We start from the raw sequence: 13,059 nt of genomic DNA on the forward strand, positions 1-13,059 counted from the left end.
CAGTCCATGGGGTCACAAAGAGTCAGACATGACTGAGCAACCGAACTGAACTGAACAGTGTTTTAAGGACTGTGAAAAGTGAAAATTAAAGTCACTCAGTCGTATCCAACTCTTTAGAACCCTGTGGAGTGTAGCCTGCCAGGCTCCTCTGTCCATGTGATTCTCCAGGCAAGCATACTGGAGTGGGTATCCATTCCCTCTTCCAGGGGATCTTTCTGACCCAGGGATCAAACCTGGATCTCCTATGTCTCTGGCATTGGCAGGCAGATTCTTTACTGTCTGTGCCACCAGGGAAGCCCCTTTAAGCAATGACATTGTTACAGCACTTGCTTCAAGGTACATGTTTTGATCCCTAGTTTATAGATGAGGAAACTGAAATCACTATGGTTAACTACTTTACTGAGGGTCGCATGGATAATAAGTGGTGAAGCTTAGGTTTGAACTGAGGTCTTTTGACTTCAATATTTATGCTTGATTCATAACACTACAAGAGTCAGCCTGAAATCAGGAGATACAGGTTTGATCCCTGGGTCAGGAAGATCCCCTGGAGAAGCAAATGGCAGCCCATTCCAGTATTCTTGCCCTGAAAATTCCATGGACAGAGGAGCCTGGTGGGCTATAGTCCATGGGGTTGCAAAGAGTAGGACACGACTGAGCAACTAACACTTTCACTGTTTTTTCTACTTTTCACAACACTACACTGGTTAAAAGGGGTGTCTCCATTGCTGACTGCCAGGCAAGGTATTCTCCAAGGTTGACTTGAATTCCTAGTGCTGGTACCTAGTGCTCACAGTTCCCCAAGGCAGCCATTCTATCTTTGAACATCCATATTCTAACCATTTTTAAAGCTCTTGTTTGTAGGAAGCCAAAATTATAAATGAGCTGAACAAGACACAGCCAAGAATAGAGCTTTTTGGCTCACTCCTACAACTTCCCTTCATGTATGATACCAAATCATTCATTTGTTCAACTAGTTACAGGCTCATCGCAACAAACAGCTGGGGCACCCAGCCTATATTTTGCTATCTCATCAACAAGGAAAATATGGGAAACTTTGCCTAATGCCTGGATGAATTGCAATCCACTATAGATATCACATTCTCTGATCAGCCAATCTAGTAACCAGATCCCAAAAAAAGGAAATGAAGTCTAGGAGGGGTATTTGTTTTTAAAAGGGGCAATTTGTCAATGACTCAAAGTAATGAGTTTCCAGCAGAAAGTTTCCAGAGTTTCAAACATCACTGAAAGGCTGCCAGGAAGATTTGGGGGCAGTGGGCTTCCTGCTGCTGCTGCTACTACTGCTCTTCAAATGGCATGTAAATAAGCAGGGTCCCCCATTTTTATTGCTTTGAATGGTACAGCACTGTTGTTTGCACCTGGTTTTATTTAGGCTCCCATTTCAGTTTTCTATGCTTTTATTTTTCTTTGAGTTGTACTCTTGCACATGTTTCTTCTGTCTGACTTGTTCCCTAAATTTCTACATTTTCCCCTCCCCCAAAACACACACACACACATGCACACACCCTCCTTGTCATTTGAGAATCAGTGTACCCAACCTTCCCTCTGGATACCCTCTCTGGTGCCTCCAAACTGAATAACTGTTCCTCCTCCCGTGTGCTGTAGTGGAAAGTGCACACAATGTCTATCACAAAGTCAGTGCCCAATAAATGTTCGTTTCATTCTCTCTTTCCCCATGTATATCATTAAAACAGTATGGATCACACCATATTGTATTCTCTAGTTTACTTGTCCCCTGCATCAGTCAATTCTGAACTCATGCGTTCTTTCATTCAAGAGGTATTTATTGCACATTTACTGTGTGTGCGAGTCATTGTTCATGCTAGGTGCTGGGGATACAATAATTTCTGAAAATCATACTTACACTGTCTTTTTCATTTTTGCATTCAGAGCACTTTGCATGCTGCTGCTGCTGCTGCTGCTGCTGCTGCTGCTAAGTCGCTTCAGTTGTGTCCAACTCTGTGCGGACCCCACCAGGCTCCCCCGTCCCTGGGGTTCTCCAGGCAAGAATACTGAAGTGGGTTGCCATTTCCTTCTCCAGTGCATGAAAGTGAAAAGTCAAAGTGAAGTCGCTCAGTCATGTCCGACTCTTAGCGACCTCATGGACTGCAGCCTACCAGGCTCCTCCGTCCATGGGATTTTCCAGGCAAGAGTACTGGAGTGAGGTGCTATTGTCTTCTCCAAGCACTTTGCATAGTGCCTGGCAAATAAAGATAGCTCATTGTAGGTTTGGTAAGAGAATGCATTTCCTCAGAAGAGTTTCTCCAAGTGTGGTCCTTTAGACCATTTGCATCTAGATCACTGAAGGCCTCAGGTTACGTGTTAAATGTCAGTTCTTGTTCTAGATCTGCTGAGTCAGAATCTCTTAAGGGTGGACTTCAGGAAGCTGCATTTCAGTCTAGTTTGCAGATATTTCTTTCCCACTAAAATTTGGGAACCACTGCAAAATAGGAGTCAGGGGAGGGGGGAGAACTAATGCATATTTTTGAAAAGTGTAGCTAAAACCAGTTGAATCATGTTTAATGTCTCCGACTACAGTAAGAACATTTAGTAAAGGGGGAAAAAGGCATTCGTTAAAATTATCTGGGAAAGGTTTTTAAATAGACTTGGAATATTCAATTAATTATATTAAAGTTCTAAAGTCTAAGATAATAAGTGAAATTATTGCTAATAAAATCTGATCTTAATTTAGATCAAAGTTTGTGATGCCAGAGAGTTTTCATTTTTATATAATTTCTTGTATACTGAGGGCTTCCCTGATAACTCAGTTGGTAAAGAATCCACCTGCAATGTGGGAGACCTGGGTTCGATCCCTGGGTTGGGAAGATCCCCTGGAGAAGGGAAAGGCTACCCACTCCAATATTCTGGCCTGGAGAATTCCATGAACTGTATAGTTCATGGGGTCTCAAAGAGTCAGACACAATTGGGTGACTTTCACTTTCCCTTTTCACTTTACTTGTGTACTTGACAATATATATTTTGCCTAATTCAACAGTATAATATAGTGATTGCCATATTATAGGCTTGAATCACAAATTTGTTATTTTAAATTATGAGAGTATGTCACAACTATATTGGTACTTTGGCCCCTGGTTAGGTATGTTTTATCTGATGCCTAGTCCTTGATCAGGAATGGTGGTAGTGTTCATTCTCCATGAAAATTTGATTCATTTTACCATTTTATGCTGTATTTTCCTGGAGGGTACTGTTATTAAATGTGTTCTTTGGTAATAGATGAGGTATGTACAACATCTGAGTCAACCTAAGGCAGCATAACTTCCCTTTCAGGAAGACTTGCTAAACTGGATTTAAGACCATGTTCCTGGGACTTGGAACTTATCATTTTTGGTTTGCCTTGATGTGATTTTCACAGTCAAGAGCTGAGGTTGTCTATGCCTCTGGATGCAAACCTCAAATACACACAAGTTTGTATTTCAGTTTCCCTCCTTGTAACTTTACTTTCTTTAAAATTTAATTTAGGGCTTCTTTGGCGGTGTCGCTACTGCTAAGCTGGATCAGGAACCGCTCTCACGGTGCCCACATGGCGCCACATCCAATGACCTAAGCATTCTGTGCAATGACTCCTCCCTGGAGCCGAACGAGTACTGGGACCAGAAGTTTAGTGGTGACAACAATGAGCAAGAAAGATTACTGATGGAAAGCTCCACACTTTATGTGGGGAATCTTTCCTTTTATACAACCAAAGAGCAAATATATGAGCTCTTTAGTAGATGCAGTGACATCGAGAATGTTTATATGGGCCTGGATAAAATAAAGAAAATGGCCTGTGGTTTCTGTTTCATAGAATACTTTAACAGAGCTGAGGCCGAAAATGCCATGCAATTCCTGAATGGCGCCAGCCTAGATGACCATATTATCCTCACAGATTGGGATCTAGGCTTAAGAGAGGGCAGACAATATGGCCATGGTCAATCTGGGAGCCAGTTAAGAGATGAGTTTCATGAAGACTTCAATGATGATAGAGGAGGTTTTGGAAAACAGGCTCAGGTCCCTGGTAGGAGAGGAATCCATTCAAAATCTCTTTGTTAAAGAACAATGCCAGGCCAGCAAATAGCCCATTTCATAACAAATTTAAATTACTTTATTTGCTGGGCAGAAGCCCTATTGATGTATTTTTTCTCTCTGAAATGATATTAAATGGTGCAAATAAAAATAATCTCTTGTTCTTATCTTAATTTTGAGACTGGTTGTCAGGTTACTAGTTTGATCATCAGGTGGTCAAAAGTGAAATGTCCTTCAGGAATAAATTAGCTATGTGAGATATGAGTCATGAAAAGTACAACTTCCCATTCAGGAAGATTTCAGCTGGATTTTATGACCATGTTCCCAGAACCTGAAATGATCATTTTGTAGACTTTGCATAAAATAAAGTCAAATAATTGGAAACAATTTAAAAAGCCATTAAAGGAATGTAAGCACATTATTATAAAGTATTAAAAAAAATCCAGAAGAGACTATAAGGAAAGCAAAAATCCTCCTGCCCTACCTCTTCCTACCCTAGGCCTATTCCCTGGCTAATAACTTTCAATTATTTTAGCAGCTTGTTTTGGTATCTTATGGCAGAAAGCGAAAAAGAACTAAAGAGCCTCTTGATGAAAGTGAAAGAAGAGAGTGAAAAAGTTGGCTTAAAACTCAACATTCAGAAAACGAAGATCATGGCATCCCATCCCATCACTTCATGGCAAATAGATGGGGAAATAATGGAAACAGTGACAGACTTTATTTTCTTGGACTCCAAAATCAATGCAGATGGTGACTGCAGCCATGAAGTTAAAAGATGCTCCTTGGAAGAAAAGTTATGACCAACCTAGACAGCATATTAAAAAGCAGAGACATTACTTTACCAACAGAGGTCTGTCTAGTCAAAGCTATGGTTTTTCCAGTAGTCATGTATGGATGTGAGAGTTGGACTGTGAAGAAAGCTGAGCACCAAAGTATTGATGCTTTTGAACTGTGGTGTTGAAGAAGACTCTTGAGAGTCCCTTGGACTGCAAGGAGATCCAACCAGTCCATCCTAAAGGAAATCAACCCTGAATATTCATTGGAAGGACTCATGCTGAAGCTGAAACTCCAACACTTTGGCCACCTGATGCAAAGAACTGACTCACTGGAAAAGACTCTGATGCTGGGAAAGATTGAGAGCATGAGGAAAAGGGGACAACAGAGGATGAGATGGTTGGATGGCATCACTGACTCGATGGACATGAGTTTGAGCAAGCCCCGGGAGTTGGTGATGGACAGGGAAGCCTGGTATGCTGCAGTCCATGGGGTCACAAAGAGTCAGACACGACTGAGTGACTGGACTGAATGACTCTGGTATCTTTCCTGGTAGTTTTCTCCATATTTCTAAATAACATGACTACTTACACTGTTTATTTTAATTTTAAATGTCATCTATTGACTTCCTGCTTTCAGAGATGAGGATGTAGCTCAGTTACACCCCCACTGGCACTTCTCTTCTCTCAATTCTCTCAATATAGTTTGCAACATTTTACTTACATTTTATATTGTTACAACACAGGTTAGCTTATGCTGCAGTGACAAACAACCCCAAAAGCCTTAGTGGCTTAAAATCAATGAAGTCTGTTCCTCAAACTACATTCTCATTGCTGATTGCCTGGGGGTTCTTCTCCATGCCATGATCATCCTCCTTTGGGGGCCCAAAAGGCTTATCCACTACCAGTCATGTGAATCAGTTATGGTAATTCCCTCTTTCTTGTTAATGATTGGATTAGGAATCCAATTATTAAGCCAATCAGAGGTTTACAATCCCATGAGATTAGTTATTAATAAGGCCATAGGTGGACAATGACCAATGGGGACCCCAGTAAGACAGAAATGAAGGATTTTTAATTTATATTTGAATGAACCATTGTCTCTCTCCTTCCCACTGCATATGAATAAGTATGTGTACAGTGATTGCTACAAATGGCCTTATAACCACAAGAGAAATAAGCCCTAGGATGAACTGGGCTCTTTAGATGATGGGAAGAAGAACCAAAGCAACTGTGTCTTTCATGAAATTGCCCAGATGCTGAATCAACTAGCCTTGTAGCACACACCATGTTTGGATATCCTATTATGTGAGATAATACTGTATTTTATCCTGTAAACCAGCTTGTTGACATGCAGCTGAAAGTACTCTAATACTGATTACTTTTTCTTAATTTTATTCTTGTATAAAGGATTTAAACTGTTTTCTCACGAGCCCAAACATACCTCTCCAGGGTTCATGACCTTTCATCTGAGAATTTCGATAAAATCCCCATCTTACTCTTGATTTCTTCACCCTGTGTCCTGATGTTATTCTCTCTCATCAGTAACATACTTTCCTGAGTAGGAGAAGAAAGGGAATGTCAATTTTTTGGTTATTAAGTTCTGGGCATTTTGAGGGAGGCTTTAAAATACAATTTCATTTATTCTTAACAACTCTATGCCCCTTACATAGATGAGAAAACAGAGGCTCAGAGAGGTAACGGCACCAACTAGTAAGTGGCGGAGCTGGGGTTCAAACCAAGGAGTCTCCATCGAAGGTGGTGTTAAGCAGGGTACTCTATTATCTCTTTCCCTTATCTTCAGTCAGGACGGGAGGTCCAAACCTCTATTACAGTTTTCTTTCTCCAGAAATTGTCCCACTGACTACATCATGTCTGAGCTCTCTTTCCCTCAAGCAAGCTTCTCAAGCCTTTCTGTCTTGATGTCGAGAACTCTACCCAGCCATATTTATTTTTACTCTCAGGGAGAAAGAGGAGCACCTGACATGCATTTCTGGCCAATTTAGTTTACTCTGCATACAGCAATGGAGTTTACTAAGTTTTTAGTGTCTCCTCTTTGCAACTTCCCTAAAATAGAAAAAGAGACTTTTCAAGTCATGGGATTAAAATTTTGTTTTTATCACAGGATGTTTCTGGAGGAGTAACTTGGCATATCTCCCAGCCACTCCTCCTCGTGGCTACCCACTTAGCCTGCTCCCAAATATGTCTTTAAGCATTTAACAATGTCTTATGAAGCATACTGTCAGTTAAGTTAAAGGAACTTTCATACTGTGTAGCTAGAGTACTCTTCCAGTAGTTCTTACAATATAAAATATTCTTCAAAATCATGTTGAATAAATCAGTAGACTAAAGGATAAAAATCACATGATAATCTTAATAGATGCAGAAAAATATTTGAAAAAAATTCAATTCCCTTTGCATGACAAAAAAGACCAACAAAATAGGAATAGAACAGAACTTCCTCACTCTGATAAAGGGTATCTATGAAAACCCCATAGTCAATGGTGAAAGACTGAAAGTTTTCCCTCTAAGATCAGAAACAGTAGACTTTTGTTCAATATTCTGCTGGAGATTTTAAGCTAAGATTAATTAGGCAAGAAAATGAAATAAAAGTCTTTCAAATTGAAAAGGAAAAAGTAAAATTCTTTATTTGCGGGTTGCATGATCTTGTAGAGAGAAAATCCCAAGGAGTCCACTAAAAAGAGAACTACTAGAGCTAATAGCTCAGCAAAGTTGCAGGAGATAAAATCAATTGCACTTCTATGAACTGGGAATAAAAAATCCAAAATGAAATTAAGAAAGCAATTCCATTTAAAATAGCATAAAAAGGAACAAAATACTTAGGAAAAAACACAAGAAGTGTCTACTTTGCATTCTGAAAACTACAAAATATTGTTTGAAAGAAATTGAAGAAGGGTTAAATAAATGGAAAAAGTATTCCATATTAATGGATTGGAAGGCTTATTAATATTGTTAAGAGGACGATATCTCTCAAACTGATCAGTAGCTTAAATCCAATTCCTACTGAAACGCCAGCTGGCTTTTTTTTTTTTTTTTTTTTAAGATATCGACAGGCTGATCCAAAAGCTCATATGGAAATGTAATAGAATAGCTAAAAAAAATCTTGAAAAAGAAGAACCAAGGGGAGCGGTCCTAAGATGGCGGAGGAGGAATAGGACGGGGAGACCACTTTCTCCCCCTCAAAGTCATTAAAAGATCATATGAATGCTGAGCAAATTTGAACGCTGAGCAAAACAACTTCTGAATGCTGGCGGAGGACACCAGGCACCCAGAAAGTCAGCCCATTGTCTTTGAAAGGAGGTAGGACAAAATATAAAAGATAAAAAGAGAAACAAAAGAGTTAGAGATGGAGACCCATCCCAGGGAGGGAGTCGTGAAGGAGAAGTTTCCAAACACCAGGAAACCTTCTCATTGGCGGGTCTGTGGGGAGTTTTGCAATCTCAGAGGGCAACATAACCGGGAAGGGAAAAAAAAAAACACCCACAGATTACGTGCCTAACCACAACTCCCAGTGGAGAAGTAGCCCAGACACTCGTGTCCACCACCAGCAAGCAGGGGCTGAACAGGGAGGCACACGTTGCATGCTTAGGGTAAGGACCCAGCCTAAATGCCCTGAGGACAATCTGAGGGAACTAACATGAGATAGCAACCCAAACTGTGAGATAGCCAGGGAGAGAGAGAAAAAAGAGAGAGAACTTTCCCACAAAAAGCTCTAACCTAAGGCACTGCTGGATCCACTCACAGAACAAAGGACTGAGTGAATACCAGAGGAGAGCTAGCTGGCTGCGGACCAGCCCATCCCCCGCCAGAGGCAGAGAGGTGGGCAAGCGACAGCCAGAGCCAGAAGGTGAGGGGCAATCTTGGCCCCAGAGATGGCATCCTCTACCAAACTGTGAGCAGGATCCCAGCTGCTAACCAAGTCTTCTTGGGATCTTGGACGGTTGACATCCACCAGGAGGGGCGCAGCCAGAGATCAGCTCCCCAGAGGAGACACATGGCACACCTGAGACAGCGCTCCCACTGAACACCCAGAAAACTGAGTGACTGGGACTGGGGAAGTGATAAGATGCACCATCCACCTAGGGAGAGTGTGCTTGCCAAGCACCTGGTCGCCTGAGATGCTCAGACCCGGGAAGGGCACAAAACACAGGCCCAACCTAGTCTGCCTTTGTGGAGTACCTGAGAACCTGAACCTGAGCGGCTTAGACCTGGGAGGTGCACACAACTTAGGGCCCACTTTAGACAGTTCCCCTGCAGAGCAACCTGAAGCCTGAGCAGTGTAGACTGGGAAAGCACACATGCCATGAGTGGGGGCAAACCCAATGTGACCCAGACACTACAAGCATTCCCCACACACGCCAGTGTTCCTCCCTCCCCACAGCACAACTGAACAAGTGAGCCTAAATAAGTGTCTACCTTCACTCCCTTGTGTCAGGGCAGAAATTAGACACTGAAGAGACTTGCAAACAGAAAGAAAGTGAAGTTGCTCAGTCATGTCCGACTCTTTGGGATCCCGTGAACTGGGGCTTACCAGGCTCCTCCATCCTTGGGATTCTCCAGGCAAGAATACTGGAGTGGGTTGCCATTTCCTTCTCCAGGGGAACTTCCCGACCCAGGGATCGAACCCAGGTCTCCTGCATTGCAGGCAGATGCTTTAACCTCTGAGCCACCAGAGAAGCCCAACAGAGGAAGACAAAATAAACAAAGAAGAGGGAACCGCTTTGGAAGTGACAGGTGCAACAGATTAAAACCCTGTAGTTAGCACTAACTACGTTGGAAGGGGCTTATAGACCTTGAGAAGAAGTATAAGATGGAACAAGGAACTGTCTGGAACTGAACTGACCCCACACTGCCCTCAACAACTCCAGAGAAATTCCTAGATATTTTTACTATTATCATTTAAAAAAATTTTTAAGTTCTTTATTACTCCTTTAATCTTCATCTATATAACCTACTATTACCTTGCAAAAAGAGACCCTATTTTTAAAGCGAATTTCACATATATTTTTTATGATGTTTGTGATTTTGTTTCTTTTTTAATATTGTATTTTTGAGAGTCTAACCTCTACTCTAGATTTTTAACTTTTGCCTTTTGGTATTTGTTATCAACTTTGTGCCTTTAAGTATCCAATCCTTAGTACCCATTTTTACTTAGGAGTGTGATTACTGGCTTGATTGCCCTCTCCCCCTTTTGACTCTCCTTTTTCTCCCCAGGTCACCTCTATCTCCTCCCTCCCCCTTCTCTTCTCTACATAACTCTGTGAATCTCTTTGGGTATTCCGGGCTGTGGATAACATGTACGGAACTGATTACTGGCTAGATCTGTCTCTCTCCTTTTGACTCCCCCTCTTCTCCTCCTGGTCACCTCTATCTCCTTCCTCCTTCTTCTCTTCTCTATGTAACTTCGTGAACCTCTCTGGGTGTTCCAGACTGTGGAGATCACATAGGGAACTGATTACTAGCTAGACTGCTCTCTCCCCTTTTGATTCTCCCTCAGTGTTCTGGCCTGGAGAATCCCAGGGACGGGGGAGCCTGGTGGGCTGCCGTCTGTGGGATCGCACAGAGTCGGACACAACTGAAGCGACTTAGCAGCAGCAGCAGCAGCTTCTCTTCCTGGTTACCTCTATCTCCCTCCTCCTTCTCTTATCCATGTAACTCTGTGAACCTCTGGGTGTTCCTCACTGTGGAGAATCTTTTCTCCATTCACCTAGATGTTTTATCATCAGTGCAGTATGGGTGGACAAGTCTTGAGGCTACTGTAAGAATAAGACTGAAAACCAGAGGCAGGAGGCTTAAATCCAAAACTTGAGAACACCAGAAAACTCCCGACTCCAGGGAACATTAATCAACAAGAGCTCATCGAAAAGCCTCCATATCTACACTGAAACCAAGCTCCACCCAAGAGCCAACAAGTTTCAGAGCAAGACATACCAAGCTAATTCTCCAACAATGCAGGAACATAACCCTAAGCATTAAAATACAGGCGGCCAAAGTCACACCAAACACACAGACACCTCAAAACTCACTACTGGACACTTCATTGCACTTCAGAGAGAAGCGATATAGCTCCACCCATAAGAACACCCATGCAAGCTTCCCTAGCCAGGAAACCTCGACAAGCCACTCGTCCAACCCCACCCACAGGGACGAACCTCCACAATAAAGAGGAACCACAGACTTCCAGCATACAGAAAGGCCACCCCAAACACAGCAATTTAAACAAGATGAAAAAGCAGAGAAATATTCAGCAGGTAAAGGAACATGATAAATGCTCACTAAACCAAACAAAAGAGGAGGAGATAGGGAGTCCACCTGAAAAAGAATTCAGAATAATGATAGTAAAAAATAATCCAAAATCATGAAAACAAAATGGAGTTACAGATAGTCTGGAGACAAGGATTGAGAAGATGCAAGAAATGTTTAACAAGGACCTAGATGAAATGAAAAAGAATCAATCAGTAATGAATAATGCAATAACTGAGATCAAACACACTCTGGAGGGAACCAACAGTAGAATAACGGAGGCAGAAGATAGGATAAGTGAGGTGGAAGATGGAATGGTGGAAATAAATGAATCAGAGAGGGAAAAAGAAAAAAGAATTAAAAGAAATGAGGACAACCTCAGAGACCTCTGGGACAATGTTAAACACCCCAACATTCGAATCATAGGAGTCCCAGAAGAAGAAGACAAAAAGAAAGGCCATGAGAAAATACTTCAGGAGATAATAGTTGAAAACTTCCCTAAAATGTAAAATGGGGAAGGAAATAGTCACCGAAGTCCAGGAAACCCAGAGAGTCCCAAGCAGGATAAACCCAAGGAGAAACACCCCAAGACACATATTAATCAAATGAACAAACATCAAACACAAAGAACAAATATTAAAAGCAGCAAGGGAAAAACAACAAATAACACACAAGGGGATTCCCATAAGGATAAGAGCTGATCTTTCAATAGAAACTCTTCAAGCCAGAAGGGAATGGCAGGACATACTTCAAGTGATGAAAGAGAAAAGTCTACAGCCCAGATTACTGTACCTAGCAAGGATCTCATTCAAATATGAAGGAGAAATCAAAAGCTTTACAGACAAGCAAAAGCGGAGAGAATTCAGCACCACCAAACCAGCTCTTCAACAAATGCTAAAGGATCTTCTCTAGACAAGAAACACAGAAAGGGTGTATAACCTCGAACCCAAAACAATAAAGTAAATGGCAATGGGATCATCATCAGTTCAGTCGCTTAGTCGTGTCTGACTCTTTGTGACCCCATGAATCGCAGCACGCCAGTCATCCCTGTCCATCACCAACTCCCAGAGTTCACTCAGACTCATGTCTATTGAGTCAGTGATGCCATCCAACCATCTCATCCTCTGTCGTCCCCTTCACCTCCTGCCCCCAATCCCTCCCAGCATCAGAGTCTTTTCCAATGAGTCAACTTTTTGCATGAGGTGGCCAAAGTGCTGGAGTTTCAGCTTTAGCATGAATCCTTCCAATGAACACCCAGGACTGATTTCCTTTAGGATGGACTGGTTGGATCTCCTTGCAGTCCAAGGGACTCTCAAGAGTCTTCTCCAACACCAAAGCTCAAAAGCATCAATTCTTCGGCACTCAGCCTTCTGCACAGTCCAACTCACACATCCATACATGACCACTGGAAAAACCATAGCCTTGACTAGACAAGACCTTTGTTGGCAAAGTCTCTGCTTTTGAATATACTATTTAGGTTGGTCATAACTTTCTTTCCAAGGAGTAAGCGTCTTTTAATTTCATGGCTGCAATCACCATCTGCAGTGATTTTGGAGCCCCCCAAAATAAAGTCTGACAGTGTTTCCACTGTTTCCTGATCTATTTCCCATGAAGTGATGGGACCAGATGCCATGATCTTAGTTTTCTGAATGTTGAACTTTAAGCCAACTTTTTCACTCTCCTCTTTCACTTTCATCAAGAGGCTTTTTAGTTCCTCTTTGCTTTCTGCCATAAGGGTGGTGTCTTCTGAATATCTGAGGTTATTGGTATTTCTCCCGGCAATCTTGATTCCTGCTTGTGCTTCTTCCTTATCAATAATTACCTTAAGTGTAAATGGGTTGAATGCCCCAACCAAAAGATAAAGATTGGCTGAATGAATACAAAAACAAGATCCCTATGTATACTGTCTACAGAAGACCCACCTCAAAACAAGGGACATACACAGACTGAAAGTGAAGGGCTGGAAAAAGATATTTCACAG

The 13,059-nt window shown here is 41.9% G+C and overlaps 1 protein-coding gene across 1 annotated transcript in view; it reads left to right on the top strand.

Moving 5' to 3' along the window:
- Positions 1-3,150: 3,150 nt before the first annotated feature.
- The window catches only part of NCBP2L (nuclear cap binding protein subunit 2 like), a 52,937-nt gene continuing 43,028 nt past the window's right edge, over positions 3,151-13,059 (top strand). The window contains exons 1-2 of the mRNA XM_068962533.1: positions 3,151-3,156; positions 3,499-4,033. Coding sequence (XP_068818634.1) covers positions 3,151-3,156; positions 3,499-4,033 — 541 coding nt within the window. The remainder of the gene's footprint in view (positions 3,157-3,498; positions 4,034-13,059) is intronic.

Source organism: Capricornis sumatraensis, chromosome X (genome assembly GCF_032405125.1).
Source record: "Capricornis sumatraensis isolate serow.1 chromosome X, serow.2, whole genome shotgun sequence".
NCBI lineage: Eukaryota > Metazoa > Chordata > Mammalia > Artiodactyla > Bovidae > Capricornis > Capricornis sumatraensis.